The sequence below is a fragment of the Diabrotica undecimpunctata genome, chromosome 6, assembly GCF_040954645.1.
Source record: "Diabrotica undecimpunctata isolate CICGRU chromosome 6, icDiaUnde3, whole genome shotgun sequence".
Taxonomy (NCBI): Eukaryota; Metazoa; Arthropoda; class Insecta; order Coleoptera; family Chrysomelidae; genus Diabrotica; species Diabrotica undecimpunctata.
The window spans coordinates 67,254,230-67,274,238 of record NC_092808.1 but is presented as its reverse complement, the minus strand read 5'-3'; the positions used below and the strand labels follow the sequence as shown (position 1 = coordinate 67,274,238).

General features: G+C 34.3%; 2 protein-coding genes across 2 annotated transcripts in view; both read right to left on the bottom strand.

The window, feature by feature from the left end:
• The window catches only part of LOC140443479 (ras-GEF domain-containing family member 1B-like), a 1,395,894-nt gene that overhangs the window by 1,201,808 nt on the left and 174,077 nt on the right, over positions 1-20,009 (bottom strand). The window lies entirely within an intron of this gene.
• Positions 3,189-3,653, bottom strand: LOC140444381 (uncharacterized). The gene has a single exon (XM_072536133.1). The coding sequence runs from the start codon at positions 3,651-3,653 to the stop codon at positions 3,189-3,191; it is 465 nt and encodes a 154-aa protein (XP_072392234.1).

Here is a 20,009-nt window from a genome sequence, read left to right as displayed (position 1 = left end):
CTGAACAGAACCGTCACCATGATGATAGGGCGGTGTGTGAATGTCAGCTCGGGTGACGTAAGTATCTTCGCTTCCACGAACTTTGGCCACCTTTTTGGACCCACTAAAAACCCCGACTGAGATGTCTGCCAGAGGGCTTCAAACTAAGAAGGGAACTTACGGTTCAAACCTGATTGAAAAATAATCTAAAGGGATTAGAATGAACCTAAAGGTGACGAATATTTATAAAGTGGGTGTTTCAATGACAAAACATAAAGATAAATAATTATTTATTATTATTATTATTATTAACATAGGGTTAATAACCGATGTAATAAAGAATAATGAAATAAAACGTATATATGTATTTTCAGTAATCGCTTTATTGTAAATCAAGTGAATCATAATTATTAACAAAATATGTTTTATTTTTATTGTAGTACTTTATGATATACAATGTTTTTTGTTTGATTAGCTGATGAATATACAAACAAATCGGATGTTTTTCAAATACGGGAACAGGCACCTTACAATTGACCGTGTGAGAAACATGGGTTTTCTAGATTAATACCACAAACACCTAATGATTGCCTCTGGGACTTATTTATGGTCATAGCAAAAGCAAGCCGCACTGAAAACTGTAGTCGTTTAAATTCAAATGGTACATCAGTCGGAATCATTGGGATGCGTGATATCAAAACATCTTCTCCTTTATACTTTTCTTTCAGTATAGTTGCTTCTATCACTTTGTTCAATAATTTTTTTATCGCTAACCGTGTGCCGTTGCAAAGACATGGTTGGTTGATATTTCTCAACATTATAACTACCGATCCAACCTTTACTTGAAGATTGTGAGGTGTCAATCCTGGTAAATCCAGCGAGTTTAAAAATTCAGGTGGATAGTTGACATTATATTTGTTAGTAGCCGAATCAACTGATTTATATATCCTCAATTCGCCTGTAATTTGTTCTTGAATTTTGAAATTTAATTCATTTATATCTATGTTTTTTGCAGCCAATATAGCCCTTTCGCTTAACCAATCATGATTTCTGTAATTTTGAGCAATATCTGGAAACACCTTTTGAATAAGTTCATCTTTTGATCGAGTTAACTGACAAAAACTTTCTTCTTCTTCTTCTTCGGCTTTTCCCATTATGAGTTCGCCGTTTTCGTTCTCCACAGCACTCTATTCTCCCAGTCACCTTCTCTGAGGTCTCTATCTATCATAGCATTTCCGACGTATGTTTTCCATTGTAGCAGGTCTTCCTCTCTATCTTCTTTCCTGCGGGTCCAAGTTTAATATTCTTTTCGGCCGCCTATGCTGTGGCATTTTTTGTACATGCCCGTACCACTGCAGGGCTCTGTTTTCCAACTTTTTTGTAATTGAGCATTTTACTTCCATTCTGTTCCATATTTCCTCCGTTCTTATTCTATCCGCTCTTGTGATTTGTAGACATCTTCTCATAAAGTCCAGTTCAACTGTTCTTATTTTATTTCGTATTGTTGTTGTCATTGGCATACTTGTCAGTTGTATATACTTCTGCTCCATATAGGGTAATATTCATCACTATGCTTTGAAAGATCCTCTTTTTGTTTTCTTTGGTTAGAGTGTTGTTCCATATCACTCCATGAAGTGCTCTTGTGGCTTGTTTTCCCCGTGCTATTTTTATTTCTATATCTTTCATACAAGTACCATCTCGGCTAATCATTGACCCTAAATACTTAAAAGCCTTACAACTCTTAATAGTCTCTTCTTCTAAACTTAAGTTTAAATCTGCAACCTCGGGTCCAATACATAAGTATTCGGTCTTGCACATATTTATCTTGAGTCCCCAAAGATCATATTCTTTCTTTAATTTCTTTATCATATATTCCATATCCTCCCTGTCTTGTGCAAAAATGACTTGATCATCTGCGAAAAGTAGTGAATGTAATATATTCTCTTGTACTGGTATGCCCATTGTTCCGCATTTTCTATACCATCTTTTCAAAGCCTGATCTATATATACATATGTTAAAAAGTGTAGGTGAGAGACCACATCCCTGTTTGAGGCCTTTTGTTGCGGTGATTGTTTTTGTTATTTCATTACCTAACTTTATTTGCACAAACAAAAACTTTGAGGAAAGTTAACTTAACCAGTCAAGGTGTCTATAAGCAATTATGCCATTACCAATGTCAATGAGTTGTTTAGAGAATATGTCTCCAGACTGGTCATTTTGCAACTCGACATGCATATTCTTGCTTAAGTGTAATACCTTGACATGTTTCTACAAATTGGAGGACTTTAAACATGCATTGAGTTTATCAGCTGGCGTTGATCGTGGAATCACTGGCACGAAAATCTCCTGCTAATAAAATCATTGCACTACCAAATGAGTTATAGTTGCTCTGTAGATCTTGTAAGGTTCCATCGAAAGCCTAAAAAAGTTTTTTATGTGCCATCGTGCATTTATCCTAAACAATCAATTCACATTGCTGCAAAACCTTTGCCATTGCAGAGTTCTTCGAAATGTTGCAGGTTGGAGTTTAGCTGCTTTGCATGTTTAATGGCAATTTTAGTGCTGAATGGGCTGTTCGACTACTTTCAAGCAAAGTTGCTGCGAATCCCGACTAAGCGAGTGCAAGTGCAATTTTTTTTTGTGAGCGAATTGTTGCTAATATCAATGAAATCAAAAAAGTTTTTCCTGTACCACCAGGTGCATCTAAGAAGTAAATCCCTCCTGTTTTATCATTTGTTATTTTCATAAGTGTATCAAATACATACTTCTGTTATTCATTCAATAGTGGAAGATTTGATTGAATTAATTCTTTCAAAGTGTTGAGATCATACAGTTTTTCTCGTTGCAACTCTTGGTTAAAAGCATTATGCATTGGACGATTGGGCGCGGCCAGGCCTAATTGAAATAATAATTTGTTTGACATCATCAAGCACATGTTCTCAATTGAAATCAATGCTTCATTGCAAATTTCTTCGCTTATTTGTATATTTGGATTTCCCCTTCTAATCCGTATTTGATACAAAATATCATCACACATATTATCTTTGTACTTGATTCACAAATCATTTGGGTTTGATGGGAAGCATGTAGATATGATTATAGAAAACAATGTTCGTATTTGATGAGCTTGTGATGATACAGCATCATTGAGAGTTTGATCGCAATGAGCGTCATTTTCTAGCAATTGCAAAAGTTGGCAGGCTTCTCTTTATGATCCACACAAATCACCATCAACAGAACGTAAATATTGGAATGATGTTGGGCCACGTACATTGACTAATAGCAGTCGTAAATAAAAACATTCATCATTGCTTGGATGCACTGAATAAATTCGACCAATCGCATCTTTAGAATATCCACCTGGGTATCCTGGAGCTGGTTTTCCTTGTTTCCGTCGTATAAATCTCCTTGAGGATGGATTCCAAGTATAATATTTTGGCATTTCAGAATATAACAATGTTTGAGCAAAAGCATCGTTTTGGCATATCTCAAAAAAACTCAATGTAGTAGATGGTGGCTGAGCAGCTCTTTGTACTGCGTTCTGTGCTGTAAAATATACTCTTTGTCCATTTTCTAAATACACAGCTAAATGAACAACAGTAGGGTGTCTCTCATGAATAGGAAAAGAAAATATTCGCCAAACTGCTTCATTACTACTAACATAGCGACCCATTTGGTATTGGGTAACTTTATCATTGGAATTCTCTGCATTAATACCAATTACAGCCATATCACTAACCCTTTGGTTACATATTTGCAGATGTATTTAATAGATTTCACTGAATGACAAGATTCAACGTTGATGTGCGCTTTGAAGGTCTTTGATGAAATGGGTGAGTATGGAACAATCCAGCGATTATCTATTTCAATATCTTGTTGATTTAATTTGACAATTGTTGATCTTCCATTGCTTGCTGTCGATCGGCGACGATACAGTGGATAACCGTCATTACCAGTGATTGTTTCAGATATTAATGTCCGTGGATATCGCTTTGAACATTTACCATCCACCATACACGGTGAATTTTGATTAAGAGTTCCACAGGGATCATGTATCATGTTTTTGATAACTACTACATGCAATCCAGGATCTACGTCTAGATTAGGGATTTCAGCTGATATTACTGCATCAACTTCATTTGGCCTTATCTGTTCAACTAACCAAATCAAAATGTGTGCATGTGGCAATCCCCGTTTCTGCCACTTCACAGAATACATATAAAATATTTGTCTGTGAAAAAGAAAAGGGCTGTTTTAGGGTTTTCCCGGAAATTATTCGAATTTTTCTCGCCATAAAAACCATCCTATACTCCAAGGAACATTTTAAAAAAAGAATTGTTGAAATTGGTCCATGCGTTGTTGAGTTATGCGCTTACCAACACATTTTGCGATTCATTTTTATATTATAGATTTATCCAAAACAACAGTTTACATTGTTACGGCAGTAAGTAATTTTCATCCCGTTTCTAAAAATAATAAGTGAAAGATCGTGTTATCATACAATATCTGTAACAGTAACTCGCAAATTAATGAAAAGAATTTTACTCAGGGCTTTAATTGTATGGAAAATGAATATCTTATTACATTAATACCAATCTGGTAGGTCTACAGTAGTTGAAATTGTTATTTCATTAACATATCAAATTCATGGCTTATTTCCTATCTGTAGTGGGAACAAACCATAATTTTAGTTAAAAATACGTTTAATCTGTCGTTTTGACTTACACTTTGACGTTGCACTTTGGAAATCATTTTTAAAATACAAATTATTTTGTTTTGTTGCTTAGTTCGTCTAATAATTCGTCTTAATAATTCGTCTAATAATTTAATTTTATTTACCTCCTTTATATGACATTTTAGATATATATTATACATTTTCAAGTAGATCACTTTAAAATAACATGGTTAATATTTTTGAGGTACGTTCCTGGGACGGCTTTATTATAAGTCGTTCGTTCGATAATATGAAATCAATGTTAACTGAGGAATGACCGTCCGAAAAATTACGTGATATACCATGTGATTTGTCTTTAAGAAAACCACACCCAATCATGACATTAAAATTCTTTTATTAAGAACTACATCACAAATCATAAGGAAAAACCAAGAAAAACTCATGATACTATCCCGACATAATAACTACTTGATCTTACATTTAGTTTATTCTCAATATTATTTCAATACTCTAATTTTATATGTACGTGACTTTAAAGTATAAATAATGTATTCTCGATATGTTTTTGACTTACTAATAGTGATATTTTCTTTTTACTAATTTCGTCTTTTAATCTTGGTAACCACACAAACGATCGACCGAAGAATTTGTGACTCAATTGGTTTCATTTAACATAATAAGAGAAGCTTCTTTGACTTTTCTCTTATTACTATATACGTTACGTCTGTCTCTGAGTATTATATATATATATATATATATATATATATATATATATATATATATATATATATATATATATATATATATATATATATATATACTGAAAAAGCGATAAACGCTTGTCATCAACGCTGATCAAATAGAATACAAAACTCAAATATTTGGGTGTGCAGCGGAAGATAGGACAAAGAAGTACTCTTTTTAGTTAACCAAGCTTTCGCAAATCTTTATTTGCATCATCAGGGTGATACAATAAACAAAATTAGTACAAAATACAGAAAAGAATTATTTTGCATCTTACACTAATTGAGGTTAGTTGTCGTGATGTTTATTAAATGAAATGAGCAACTCATTTGACCCCTACAAATGATGGCGAAAACTATCCAAAATTGTTTAAAAAAAAAACGTTCTTTAACAAATACATATTTAAAACACTTTAAAACACATATACAAGAACACTCAAATAAAATTATGTTAAAATAATTACAGAACATGTCATAATATAAAATTTAGGTTATAAACATTCTTATCAGAAACAAAAGAATTGGTTGTGAATTCGTTACTGCCAACTTAAAACGATAGAACGTTAGATCTTAATGATAACAATGTAAAGGTAATAGTATACCTGATAGACGCTGAACTTCTTGAAACAGAAAAGGTAAAAAGACTTATATTAGAAGAAGTAGGAGAGGTACTGTATATCTCATATATAATGAAACTTATATTGTTGATGATGATTTGTCTGTATTAGTAGATTCGTGTTTATCCAAAGTTAACAATAATGAATATAGGTTGCTTAAATTATTGGTATCTGTCTTTTTGTTAATAGTTTCTTTTCCTTGAAAAATGAAAGCCATCTCGAGAAACAATCTTTTTAAATAATTGCTCTCCGTGGATAGGATTTTTACATTTGGAAAATCGAAAGAGTGCCCTGTTGTGTTAGCATGTGTGGCTAGAGAACATCTATCAGAGTGTAACCTAATGTCACTATTGTGAAGAGTCAAGCGGCTAGAAACTTTTTGGGAGGTGTGACCTATATAAGAACCTTCACAGCCCAAACAATTAAGTTTGTAGACAACATCACTTTTATCTAAGTTTGGTACTTTATCTTTCAATGACTTGTACAAAGATCCCACAACTAGAGTGCTTTTATAAGCAATTTTTACATTTGGTAGGTATTGAGCAAAAATTCTGGTCAATTTGGGAGAGACGTCCTTAATAAATGGAAGTGATACAAAAGATATATTAGGAATATTGTTAGTCAGTGAGTGGGAATCAGAGCTAACTTTCATAGCAACTGCATTTTGGGGAGGGTTTACTTGTGTGTTGAGTATAACAGAGGATGTGTTAAAGATGATTTTCCTGAGTAAGGATTCGCGGTAAGAATTATCTAGGAACAACTGTAAAAGGATGTTGAGATTCTTTTTTCTAAAAACAGGGTCAGCTAGTTTACAAACTCGTTTGGTCATTTGTTTGACTAGATTAATTTTCATGCTTGACTTGTGGCAAGAGTGGTAGTTGAGATATCTTCCAGAGTTACACTTTTTTCTATACCAATCAATTGTAATGATGTTATCCAGTTCTCTAATAAACATTGTGTCGAGAAAAGGAACAGATTGGTTTTGATCCTCTTTTTCAAGAGTAAATTGAATGTGGGAATCGTAGCTATTGAAAATGTCTAAGAGCTCAAATTCTAAACCTTGTGGGCACGACATAATAATGTCATCCACATACTTTTTAATAAAAGGAACATTGAAAGGAACAACCTGAAGAATAATATCCAACAGATCATCCATTACATATGTAACATAACATAACCCTCCCTAGTGACCCAACTAGCAATATTCAAAATAAATCTAATGCCATAATAAAACGCCTTTGGCAACAGAAACAAATTGATTTGAACACAAAAAAGAGACTCTCATCCTATAAAAGTGTCGTTGCAAAATTCTACACCCTCCCTAAAATCCATAAACCTAGCTTAACTATGAGACCTATAGTTTCCTCCATAGGCTCACCAACTGAACATATTGCAGGCTTTCTCACCAATATTTTGACCAAAGCTTATGATTCAAATAATGACTACTACATCAGAGATTCTTTCCTAGTTGTTGAGTTATTTAACAGAACTGTATTACCACATAATTATGTTCTCGTTAGTCTAGATGTGGTCTCCTTCTTCAGTAATGTTTATTTAAATGCCGTTCTCCGATCTATTCATAAACACTGGAATAAAATTTCACAAGTATGTAGCATCGATTACGATATGTTTATTGAGATGATAGAGTTCTTGTTTAATTCCACTTGCTTCTCTTTCAATAACAAATATTATAAACAAACCTTTGGCACTCCTATGGGAGCCAGTATCTCTCCAATTCTAGCTACATATGTAATGGATGATCTGTTGGATATTATTCTTCAGGTTGTTCCTTTCAATGTTCCTTTTATTAAAAAGTATGTGGATGACATTATTATGTCGTGCCCACAAGGTTTAGAATTTGAGCTCTTAGAAATTTTCAATAGCTACGACTCCCACATTCAATTTACTCTTGAAAAAGAGGATCAAAACCAATCTGTTCCTTTTCTCGACACAATGTTTATTAGAGAACTGGATAACATCATTACAATTGATTGGTATAGAAAAAAGTGTAACTCTGGAAGATATCTCAACTACCACTCTTACCACAAGTCAAGCATGAAAATTAATCTAGTCAAACAAATGACCACACGAGTTTGTAAACTAGCTGACCCTGTTTTTAGAAAAAAGAATCTCAACATCCTTTTACAGTTGTTCCTAGATAATTCTTACCGCGAATCCTTACTCAGGAAAATCATCTTTAACATATCCTCTGTTATACTCAACACACAAGTAAACCCTCCCCAAAATGCAGTTGCTATGAAAGTTAGCTCTGATTCCCACTCACTGACTAACAATATTCCTAATATATCTTTTGTATCACTTCCATTTATTAAGGACGTCTCTCCCAAATTGACCAGAATTTTTGCTCAATACCTACCAAATGTAAAAATTGCTTATAAAAGCACTCTAGTTGTGGGATCTTTGTACAAGTCATTGAAAGATAAAGTACCAAACTTAGATAAAAGTGATGTTGTCTACAAACTTAATTGTTTGGGCTGTGAAGGTTCTTATATAGGTCACACCTCCCAAAAAGTTTCTAGCCGCTTGACTCTTCACAAGAGTGACATTAGGTTACACCCTGATAGATGTTCTCTAGCCACACATGCTAACACAACAGGGCACTCTTTCGATTTTCCAAATGTAAAAATCCTATCCACGGAGAGCAATTATTTAAAAAGATTGTTTCTCGAGATGGCTTTAATTTTTCAAGAAAAAGAAACTATTAACAAAAAGACAGATACCAATAATTTAAGCAACCTATATTCATTATTGTTAACTTTGGATAAACACGAATCTACTAATACAGACAAATCATCATCAACAATATAAGTTTCATTATATATGAGATATACAGTACCTCTCCTACTTCTTCTAATATAAGTCTTTTTACCTTTTCTGTTTCAAGAAGTTCAGCGTCTATCAGGTATACTATTACCTTTACATTGTTATCATTAAGATCTAACGTTCTATCGTTTTAAGTTGGCAGTAACGAATTCACAACCAATTCTTTTGTTTCTGATAAGAATGTTTATAACCTAAATTTTATATTATGACATGTTTTGTAATTATTTTAACATAATTTTATTTGAGTGTTCTTGTATATGTGTTTTAAAGTGTTTTAAATATGTATTTGTTAAAGAACGTTTTTTTTAAAAACAATTTTGGATAGTTTTCGCCATCATTTGTAGGGGTCAAATGAGTTGCTCATTTCATTTAATAAACATCACGACAACTAACCTCAATTAGTGTAAGATGCAAAATAATTCTTTTCTGTATTTTGTACTAATTTTGTTTATTGTAGCACCCTGATGATGCAAATAAAGATTTGCGAAAGCTTGGTTAACTAAAAAGAGTACTTCTTTGTCCTATATTCCGCTGCACACCCAAATATTTGAGTTTTGTATATATATATATATATATATATATATATATATATATATATATATATATATATATATATATATATATATGTATATATATATATATATATATATATATATATATATATATATATATATATATATATATATATATATATATATATAGAAAGTCTGAATTGTCAGTATGGATGAGGTAAATAAAATGAAATTATTAAAAGATTTTTTATATTATCAATCAATCAAACAGAATAATATGTTTAATTCGTATTTTGAAAACGATTTCCAAATTTAAAGTAGATACCTCAAAATAAACGTATTTTCAACTGAAATTATGGTTAATTTTCATTAAAGGTAGTAAATAATAATAAAATGTCACAAGAAAATAGCTTCTAAGCAATAATGATTTAGAAAGTTTTATATGAAAGTTAGAAAGTTTTATATGCAAAACACATTTTAAAAACCATGTAAAATTGGTAATTATATGTTAACTTTTTAACATTCACAAAAAACTTATTAGAAAATTCATGAGCAGGAAATCCAAGCAAATACCATTGATATTATATCAATATTAAAATCTCTCGATAATGGGATTCCACAAGAAGCGGTGTTAAGCTTACTTTAATTTCTAATGACAATAAACAATGTATTATATCATATCTCACTTCCATGTATAGGAATTTTTATGCTGATTTTCCGTATATAGCAAAGGAATACCCCAAACAAAGCAACTCAGATATTACAAAAAACACTAAAAAAAATGAAAACGTGGTTATTAGAAACAGGCGATGACGATAACAATCATAGATAGACAGATTCAATGAGGTATCTTTTGACCTATTTTACTGCGACCTTTTCAGATATATTATGGTTCTTTGGTCCTAGATTATATCGCCTGGCTTGATCGTTTTTAAAAGGTCTAATAACTTCAAGACTGAACCTTTCATGTAGCTCTTTGTCGATGGCTTATCTTCGCCTAATGCAAAGAATCGCAGATTTGCTAGTCTGTCATACTGACATAAACTGTGCTGTTTCTTTTTCTATATGACAGGATCTCTATAGGTCATTATCTGCCAATTTCATCAGCTGCAATTGCCTGTTCAGCTTACGGTGTCCTGTTAGCAGACCTAGTGTGACTTTGACTGTCTTTGCTAATTAGGTCTGCCGTAAATTTTGGCGAATGTTCTGATGAACTGCTTTGTCTATCTTAGTCCTGATGAATTCCTCCATTCTTACAGAGATTTGTGAGCTACCCACTTCCTTTTAGCCGTTCTTGTTACTGCCTTTGCAACGGCGTAGTAGGGTTCCGGGCCAACGAAATGCATTGATAAACCGTGTTTGGCTGTTTTCCGTCTGCTTTTTTATTACCTTTATGGCCCTCGTACATTAGACATACTAGAAATAATATTCCTTTTTAAATATATTTAAATTTATTTAACGTTTAAGCTTTAATATTCATTATTATTAAAAGAAAAATTAAAAGCATTTATGTTTGTAAAATATGAGTGTTGCATTTTTCGACTCTGTATATATATTCTGTTATTTAGTACATGGATTAAATTTCGGGTACTAAATTTGTGCAATGATATTAAGAACCATCTTATCAACTTTTCAATTTTATTCTTGTTGTTTTTGCTTATTATAATTTATTTTTAGGTAAAGGTTTTTTGTAGCTGCTCCTTGCCAACTGAATAATTTTTACTTCCTCAACTCTTCATGCAAATGATCTTTAGAGCGGCAAAGTACCACTTCTATTGAAATTGAATATTAGCTTATTTTTTGTTTTTTTTTTAGAATACTTACACCGAAACGAACTATTTCATTCATGTTTCTCTGCTCTGTTACATGGAGCGATTTTAGGAAGTGTAAAGTCCACACTGTGACTGGAAGTGAGTCATGCTTTTGTTTTATACTTTTGAATCGCAGTGGGCGAGACGGTCAAGCACCACGCTCTAGGGAAGAAATGGAATGAAGATAATACCTACCTTTAACACAATGTAATTTCAACGAAAACAAAAATCTCGAAGATTAGGCGAAGGTGGATATCGTGAGGAGACATTCAGTCGGTTGTTTCCTGTTTTATTTTCTTTACTTTTCAATTGTAACTATTGATTAATAACGAGGAGGTTTGACGCATTGTTTCCCCAAACATAAACACATGATTTACAGTAAATAAAAAACAAGTAAAATTCTGTACTAATTTTAGTTTTTCTTATAGAATATTAAGAAGATAACTAATATATCGACCTACACATAAATATTATTACGATAATAAAGTATTGTGTTAATTTAATAAAAAATATTTGATATTAACCAATTTAATTTGACTCATCTCTATAGCTCGGAACCTCGGTATCTTCGAGGTGTGTCACATAGAGTAATAGATTTCTCCGATGGATATCTATTCCCCTTACATACTCATTATCTCTACTTCTACTACATGTTCAAGTTTTTGTTTTCTCCAAACTATCTAATTACATTGGATATTCTGGTATTATTAGAAATATTATAGAAATGATAATTGAATGAAATAGAAATGAAAAATTCCGATATTAACCGGACACAGTAAGTTTTCAGTATTACGTCCATTTGGTTTTACATTTAATATCGATATCAAATCGTAATTTGGATACTGCTAAGCTATGTGAAAATATTATTATAAACTATAATTAATGTTAAAAAAGATGCAGTAAGCGTTACTGTAGACTAGCGCGAAGCTTCATAGTATGTTTTTTGTATTTTTAAAATTTAAATATTGTTTTTAAAAATAAATAAAGCAATTTTTATTATTTATATTTTAAAGATATTATATTTTATTAATAACAATAAATAACAAAATAATAGAACAAGTGATGGAAACTGAATACTTGAGAATAAAACTGTCAAGATACGGAAAAGTGGAAGAAGAAGTGCAAAAACAAGTGAACATGGCAAACAGAGCAGCAGGATGTCTCAACAACACAATCTGGAGAAACAAATACCTCACAACGCAAACGAAAACCAGGATATATAAATCAACAATAAGACCGATAATGACGTACACAGCGGAAACAAGAGCAGATACGGCGAAAACACAAAGACTACTGGAAACAACAAAAATGAAAGTCTTACGAAAAATAACAAACCAAACTCTAAGAGACAGAGTAAGAAGTGAGGAAATACGAGCGAGATGTGGTATGGAGGAAATAAACGCGTGGACCAAAAGAAGAAAAGTGGAATGGAATCAACACATCGAAAGAATGACAGAAAATAGAATAGTACGAATAGCAAGAGACAAATCGCCAAATGGAAGAAGATCATTGGGACGACCGAGGAAAAGATGGTCAGACAACGTCAATTGAGGCTAAAAACCGAAGTAAAACAGGCATTTTGCCTATTTATAAAGTAGGAAGAAGAAGAAGAATATTTTATTAAAATAATCCAATTAATTTATTATGTGAAATTTAAAAACGGGATGTGTCATAAAAATTTAAACAGATGATTCTATAATATTATTAATTAAAGAGCATTTATGACTTGTAAATTTTGACAATTTTCACGAATTTTTTATTGACTGACGTTCTTTTAATTTTTTACTTCTCATTTAATGTCTCTATTTTGTTAGTTACTTTTCATGCAGTTTTTAATTTAAACCTACTTACTTAGAATAAATAAATGATGACTACTAAAGAATTTAGGTCGGGATTTTTAGTTCATATCGAATTTTTTTCTGGATTTGCACAAATTAATTTTTTAATTCTTGATTGAGCAGAGGGGTTCTTACCAATTTCCTTATCATCAGTTTTCGTTTTATTTTTGGAAGCGGATTTAGGAGATGTGAAGGCTGTGGTAGGTACTATATTTTTAGAGTTTAAGTTTGGGCGGCTAAAGTAAGTTTGGTGATTAACACATTCACGATGGGTGGTATTTCCACTGAAACTATTAAAATACGATTCGGGCCACGGGCGTCCTGTATCAAGATTTTATTCATACACGATTCGGGTCTCCGGCGTCCCGAATAGTGCCGTTTTTTAAACGTTGTTTTTTCCATATAAACAAATATTCTTAAAATTCTAATATGTGAAATAAATGTCTACAATTATGTTGTAGTATGTGTGTTGTACAACACACGTTCCAAAAAGCAACTCGAAACAAAGCTTTCGATACCATTTTATTGATTCCCTGAAAACCGTAAAATAGGCGGATATTTGATCACCTATATCCACATATTTTTTAGCTTTATTGTAATCAATAATACATTTTGGTTTTTTTATTTCATTACCTTTTCTATCTTTTTTACCAGTTTCTACAAGGATCGCTTCATGTGTGACATAAGATGTGATCATCAAAACTGGTTTCTTATCTATCCACTTTATTATTCTTAAATTCCCACCTTCTTCTCCATACAACTCAGATTTCTTCATCTTTCTTTCAAAAGATTTTGGAATTCATTTTCCATTAGATCGGAGTGTTCCGCAATATTTGATATTTCTTTGATACAATTCCTTCACTAAAGAAATGCTGGAATAAAAATTATCAGCGTATAATGTTCTGCGCTCCTTCTGGTCTAAACTTAAAATTAATTTTAGTACAATGTCTTCTGAATGACTCTTACTGCTAATATTAACCGTATCATAGTTTTTACCTGCATAAGCTATTATATTGTGCGTATAACCATCTATTGTACATAATTTGTATAGTTTGATGCCAAATTTATGTGTTTTATTCGGAATGTACTGTTTGAATAACAATCTGCCTCTCCAAGGAATCATGCTTTCATCTATTATAATCTCTGGGCCAGGTGTCAAGACAGACTTAAAGTTTTCCAGCAGTATATCAAGCAATGGTGTTACTTTGTAGAGCCTAGTTTCACTAGCAACGGTGTTATCGGAAAAATGTAGATATTTGAGCAATGTTAAAAATCTATCACGGGGCATGATGGAACTTACAAATGCATTATGAAACATTTCGTCTTTACTCCAATAAGCACTAAGTGTTGGCAAAGGAACTGAGCCTATTGTTAAAATTATTGCAAAAAAATATTAAAATTTCATTTTTATCGCTATTATTCCATTCAACTCCTTTCTTACTTTTCTTGGAAGTATCTAATTTTTGAATTGCGTAAGGACATATTAGTTTCTCTAATAATCAGTTCCAAAACATCGTCGCTTAAAAAAAAGCATGTAAGCGTCTAGCGGTTCTTTGATATTTTCCATATTAACATTTAACTTTTATGTACAATTTGTTACAAACGGGTCAAAATTCGGAAAAATAGCCCCCATAGGTTACATTGTTGACTTCGAAGAATGTTAGTGACATTTTGGTCAGAGTATTGATTATCTTGATCCCCTGCATCTGAAGCAGAAAATAAAACTGATTCTGCTTCAGAAATTGACTCTTCTTCAGAAGACGGCATGTAGTTTCTATCTATTATAGAATCGTCACTAGAAAATGGCTCATCATCATTGTCACTTGATACTTCGATATTAGTTCTTTCACACATAGTAGTATTCTCAGAGGAGTCCTATTCAATTTCTTCTTCCAATACATCTTACCTAATAAAATTGTCTTGATTTACTGTTTCTTCATGAGTAACTCTTGCAACCATTCCAAAATAATTTCCATTTTGCTCTTGTAATGGATTATTACCAGATTCTTCCGAAAAAAACTAAACATGCAGGTGACTCGTCATAATCTACTAGTTTATGTACAATGACTTTTGATTGAGAATATTGGTTTTCTTTTTCAGTTTGAAGAGCTAGTTTTAATATTTTGGTCGCTTTTCTGTCCATTTGTGAAATACTGGAACAAATATCATATTTGTATAAAAGGCACAGTGCAATGAAATAAACAATTAAAAGTTTATTTTATAATGCAAATCATCTTCACATACATACATCTATATTTTATATAGATTCTACCTTGTGTCTTACAAATAGAATCATGTAGTATTCAATTATGAAACAATGGAAAAATATCTGTGTCTAAAATGGTTTAGATTGCAAAATAAACCAAAACTTTATAGTAATTTTAATGTGTTTTTGTTAAAATATTAGTGTAGTTTTGTGTAAAAACTATAAATAAATCTATAGGTAATAATGGCTCGGAAGACCTCCGCGGTACGTACCGTGTTACGATCAAAATTATTATTATATTACGGCTAGGGTCGCCCGGGTCACGAACTTCCTTTCGGTTACTATGAGATTTGCCGCAAAATTCTACACAAGGCGCTCTTTGAACTATCGACATCGGTTGACTAATAGTGAAAATACGCGTTTCGAATATTGGGAAAGTCAAGAAAGATTTTTACAAAAATTTTAGATCATTTCATGTACAGGACCTCGGGGTCCCGAACCGTCGTGAAGGTGAGTAAAGTAAAGACCTGTGTCAGTGAAATGAGTTCTTTTGATGTCAGAGTTTGAAGTGAAAAATATTGGTGTTAAAAACTATTCATATCCTAGATGGAGGATCACGTGGGATTTGGATAGAAATTTTATTTAGATAGGAATTACTAGATATTTTTAAAGGGGTTAGGACAGGAGTCTCCAGTGTATTCAGATTATTTACATAAAAAGCATTCAAGTTTGTCCGAAGTAATTAAGATACTATAATTTGTATTTTCATGTGATATTACAATTTAAATATTTAACTCAAATTTTCTTTATCTGGTATTACATAGATAGAGTTTCGAAAACTGAAAATGTGGGCTAATTCGTCTACCGGTAAAATACACCGGATAGAACAGATAGGGGAAGCAAGTTGCAACCCAAATTAATTTTTAAGTAATTGCTTTATGAGTGTATTCAGGATTGAAGCGTACACGGTAGTCTCTTTGTAGGTGTAATAAGTGTGCGAATAGATATTATTTGATTTCTAACACAAATAGAATAAATTTTTAGAACATTAACTTAGGTTAGAAATGTAGGTTTGATGTAATTAAATAGCACTACGTGATAGCGTTTATAACAATAGCCTAAGTTCTACTTTGACACAGTTGCTGTTATAGATTTTTTTGTGTGGTTTTGGTTACTGCATCGAAGCTAGGTTGATCTGTTTATATTGATAATGCCCTAATTTGAAATTTATTATTTTGGATGCCAAAATAATAAACAAGTATGATCAGAAATGGCTTACCACATATTAGATTATTTATCGACTAACCAATAAAATAAGCCAGGTATTTACTCGTTGACTTCGCTCAGGTGTTTTGAACGACACAACGGCGAGCTTTTGGGATGTGGGTCTATAGACCTATCATGGAGTATATTTGGATAAAGATAAATTAATTAAAACGTACTAATGGAAATAGACTAAATTTGCTATAAAAAGAAAGTAGAAAAGAAAAGGCGCCTTTTTCGAGAGACAAGGAAAACTTAATACTTGAAATATGAAAAGATTGGTTGAAAAAAAATAAGATACAAAAAATGACAATTAAGTTTGACCTCTCTTTAAAACTCATATGCTTATATAGTTAAAAAAGCAAACTCACTTACCTTATTTCTCTCACTAAATTTCTGTCAAAATTTTCTTATTATTTTGCAAAATAAAGGTAGAATATAAGAGTAATAAATAAATAATTTCTACTGATTAACAACTTTTATTTCTAATACGGTAGAACGTTCAGCCAAGTAAAAGTCAATATTAAAATATCAACACATTAAAAAAATAGACCAAACATGTCAATAACAAAATCAAAAATGTAAATGAAAATAAAACAGGTTTTTTTCCATAGCTAATGTTAAAGTGTTGCTATAACAACTGTTTTGAGTAGATAAAGTTTCACTTTAACCGCAAGGGTAGATAAAGTGACACTTTAACAGCAAGAGTAGATAAAATGTTTGGAGTTGTAGGAGGGATGATTTCGTTTGGATTTTCGGGTCTTTCTGTTTGTCTTTCGACTTATTTTATGAAGTCGATGTCCTCGTCTGGGTGGTAATTTAATGTATACTCTCTCTCAAGAGTACTCCTCATTACCTCTGCTTTTTCCATTGTAGTGTAGACTATTCCGTTTTCTCCATGTAATGGAGGGATTGGCTTTCTGTCAATTCTCAGTATTCTCTGAAGCCTCCAAATATTTTGCATATTTGGTCCTTGTTCCTCCATATCTCTTATGTTGTTTTCCCAGCTTTCACTATGGTGTTGTTGTAGTGCTGTTTTGACCTCTCTGTTTAACCTATTTCCTCTATTTTTGTCCGCCTGGTTCCTTGTCCTTCTTGCTGTCTGCTTTGCTCTGTTCTTTTCCTTTATCAAATCTTTTATTTCTTGCGGTATATCCTTAAATCTTCCCGTGTGCATTTCTACTTCCTCTTCTGTAGTGCTGTTACTGAGTGCTTGTTGGATGATGTTTTCCAACTCTAGGACTCTGTCTTCTCTTTCTCGTGGGTTGTCTATCACTGGAACTATATTTATTCCAGTACTCACGAATCTTTTGAATGTCGTCAGATCCCACCTTCCACACTATCCAAGAGACGATTTAAGACTACAGCGACGTCTTCGACGATAGAATCCGCCAGCCGACCACGAAAGCCGTGACCATGCGGATCGACCTGACCGACGAGAGACCAATCAACGTCAGGCCATACAAGTACTCCCAAGAGAAAAAGCGGATAATGTTTCAAGAGGTCCAAGAAATGTTATCCGCTGGAGTAATCCGACCAAGCAAAAGCCCCTACAACAGCCCCGTCGTCATCGTGACCAAGAAGGATGGTACGCCGAGATTCTGTGTCGACTACAGAAAAATCAACAGCATCACCGTGGACGAAGTTTCAAACATGACACCGATCCATGACAGCATCAAAGAACTGGGTACAGCAACAATCTTCTCAACCCTCGACCTAAAAAGTGGTTTCTGGCAGATACCGCTCGCCGAGGAGTCCAAGCCCAAGACTGCTTTCAGCCTACCCGACGGATCGGCGTTTGAATTCACAGTGATGCCTTTTGGTTTGAAGAACGGTCCCGCTGCCTTCCAGAAGCTGGTCACGACAGTCCTTGTCGGATACGTTGATGTCTTCGTCAAAGTCTACATGGACGACATCATCATCTTCTCTAATGACTGGGACGAGCACCAGAGACACCTCCAACTGGTCTTGGAACGACTACGAACTCATGGCCTATGGGTTTCCCTGAAGAAGTGCAAGTTTGCAGCGAACGAGCTTGAGTACCTAGGCCATAAGATCACATCCGATAATACCCAATCACTACAGAAACACTGCGAGAAAATCAGAGGATTCTCCACTCCGAGGACCTTGAAACAAGCCAGGAGTTTCATCGGAACCGCAAGTTGGCTCCGAGATTTTATACCAAACTTCGCCACGATGGTCACCCCACTAACAGACCTGACACCCGGCAACAAAAAGTTTAAATGGAACAGCCAAGCAGACCAAGCGTTTAACGAAATTAAAAACGCAATCTCCGGCAACCTAGAGTTAAAACGGCCTGATGCCAGCCAACCTTTTAATCTACAAACCGACGCCTCCGAAATTGGAATGGGCGCAGTATTGTTTCAAGGTCCCGCCAACAACAGAAAAATTGTTGCCTACAGCTCGACAAAACTGAGACCAGCAGAACGTAGATACCACATCAACGAGAAGGAGTGCCTCGCAGTGGTTTGGGCCCTGAAAAAGTTTAAACATTTCATCCAAGACCAAAAGTTCACAACCCTGCCAAGGACAACCAGCTACCCGACCATTTGTCCCGCAATCCGGCCCAAGACGAGAGACCACACCACGACTCCGACGCCGAAGTAGAACGCCTCGCCTGGCCTCAAACCATGGACTCACAAGACGACGACTTCCCCCTGCTGTGCCTCCTAGACGACGACGAAGAGCAATCAGCCCATCCCATCCTTGACGATCTCGCAGACATGCCCCTACAGACAAGAATCCAGAGGGACCACCAAGTCCACCCCGGCATGAAACGATTCATCAAGCGATGGCACAGAATCTCCAGACGAGGACCTCGAGACGACATCGAAAGAAGCCTCGTCGAGGAGTTCACAGAATGAAGCGGCCTTCTACAAGGACCAAGACAAACTCCGACTGCTAGTCCCCACCGGCTTCCGTCCAGAGATCATGAAAGTCTATCACGATAGCGACGAAGCCAACCACCCCGGCCAAGAAGAGACCACGAGAGCCATCCGAGAGGTCTACTACTGGCCCACGCTGTCGAAGGACGTCATCAAAGACGTCAGAACCTGCATTACCTGTGCCATCACGAAAGCAGTTAAACGACAGCCTAAAGCCCCCATAGTCCCACGAAGCCCAACCGCCCCATGGGAACGAGTCTCGTTCGACATCCTCGGACCTTACCCTACAGCCAGAGGCACCAAAAACAAGTACATCCTGCTAGCCACCGACTGCCTGAGCAATTGGCTGGAATACAGATGCACACCCGCCGCCAAGAGCAGACAAATTATCAGCTTTCTACAGGAAGAAGTTTGCAATAGATGGGGCAGACCTTCGACCATAATTACAGACAACGCCGTCCAGTTCCGCACAGATGCCTGGGAGAGATTTCTGCGGAAACATAACATCGAAGGTGAGAAGAGCCCCATCTATCACCAAAGAGCAAACCCTGTAGAACGACGAGTACAAGAACTCAAGAAAGGTCTGAGGGCTAGAGTGACGTCGAACGAGGATC

Bases quoted from the DNA above. Each gene is read 5' to 3' on its own strand.
- LOC140444381 (XM_072536133.1), bottom strand. From the start codon at position 3,653: ATGGGTCGCTATGTTAGTAGTAATGAAGCAGTTTGGCGAATATTTTCT.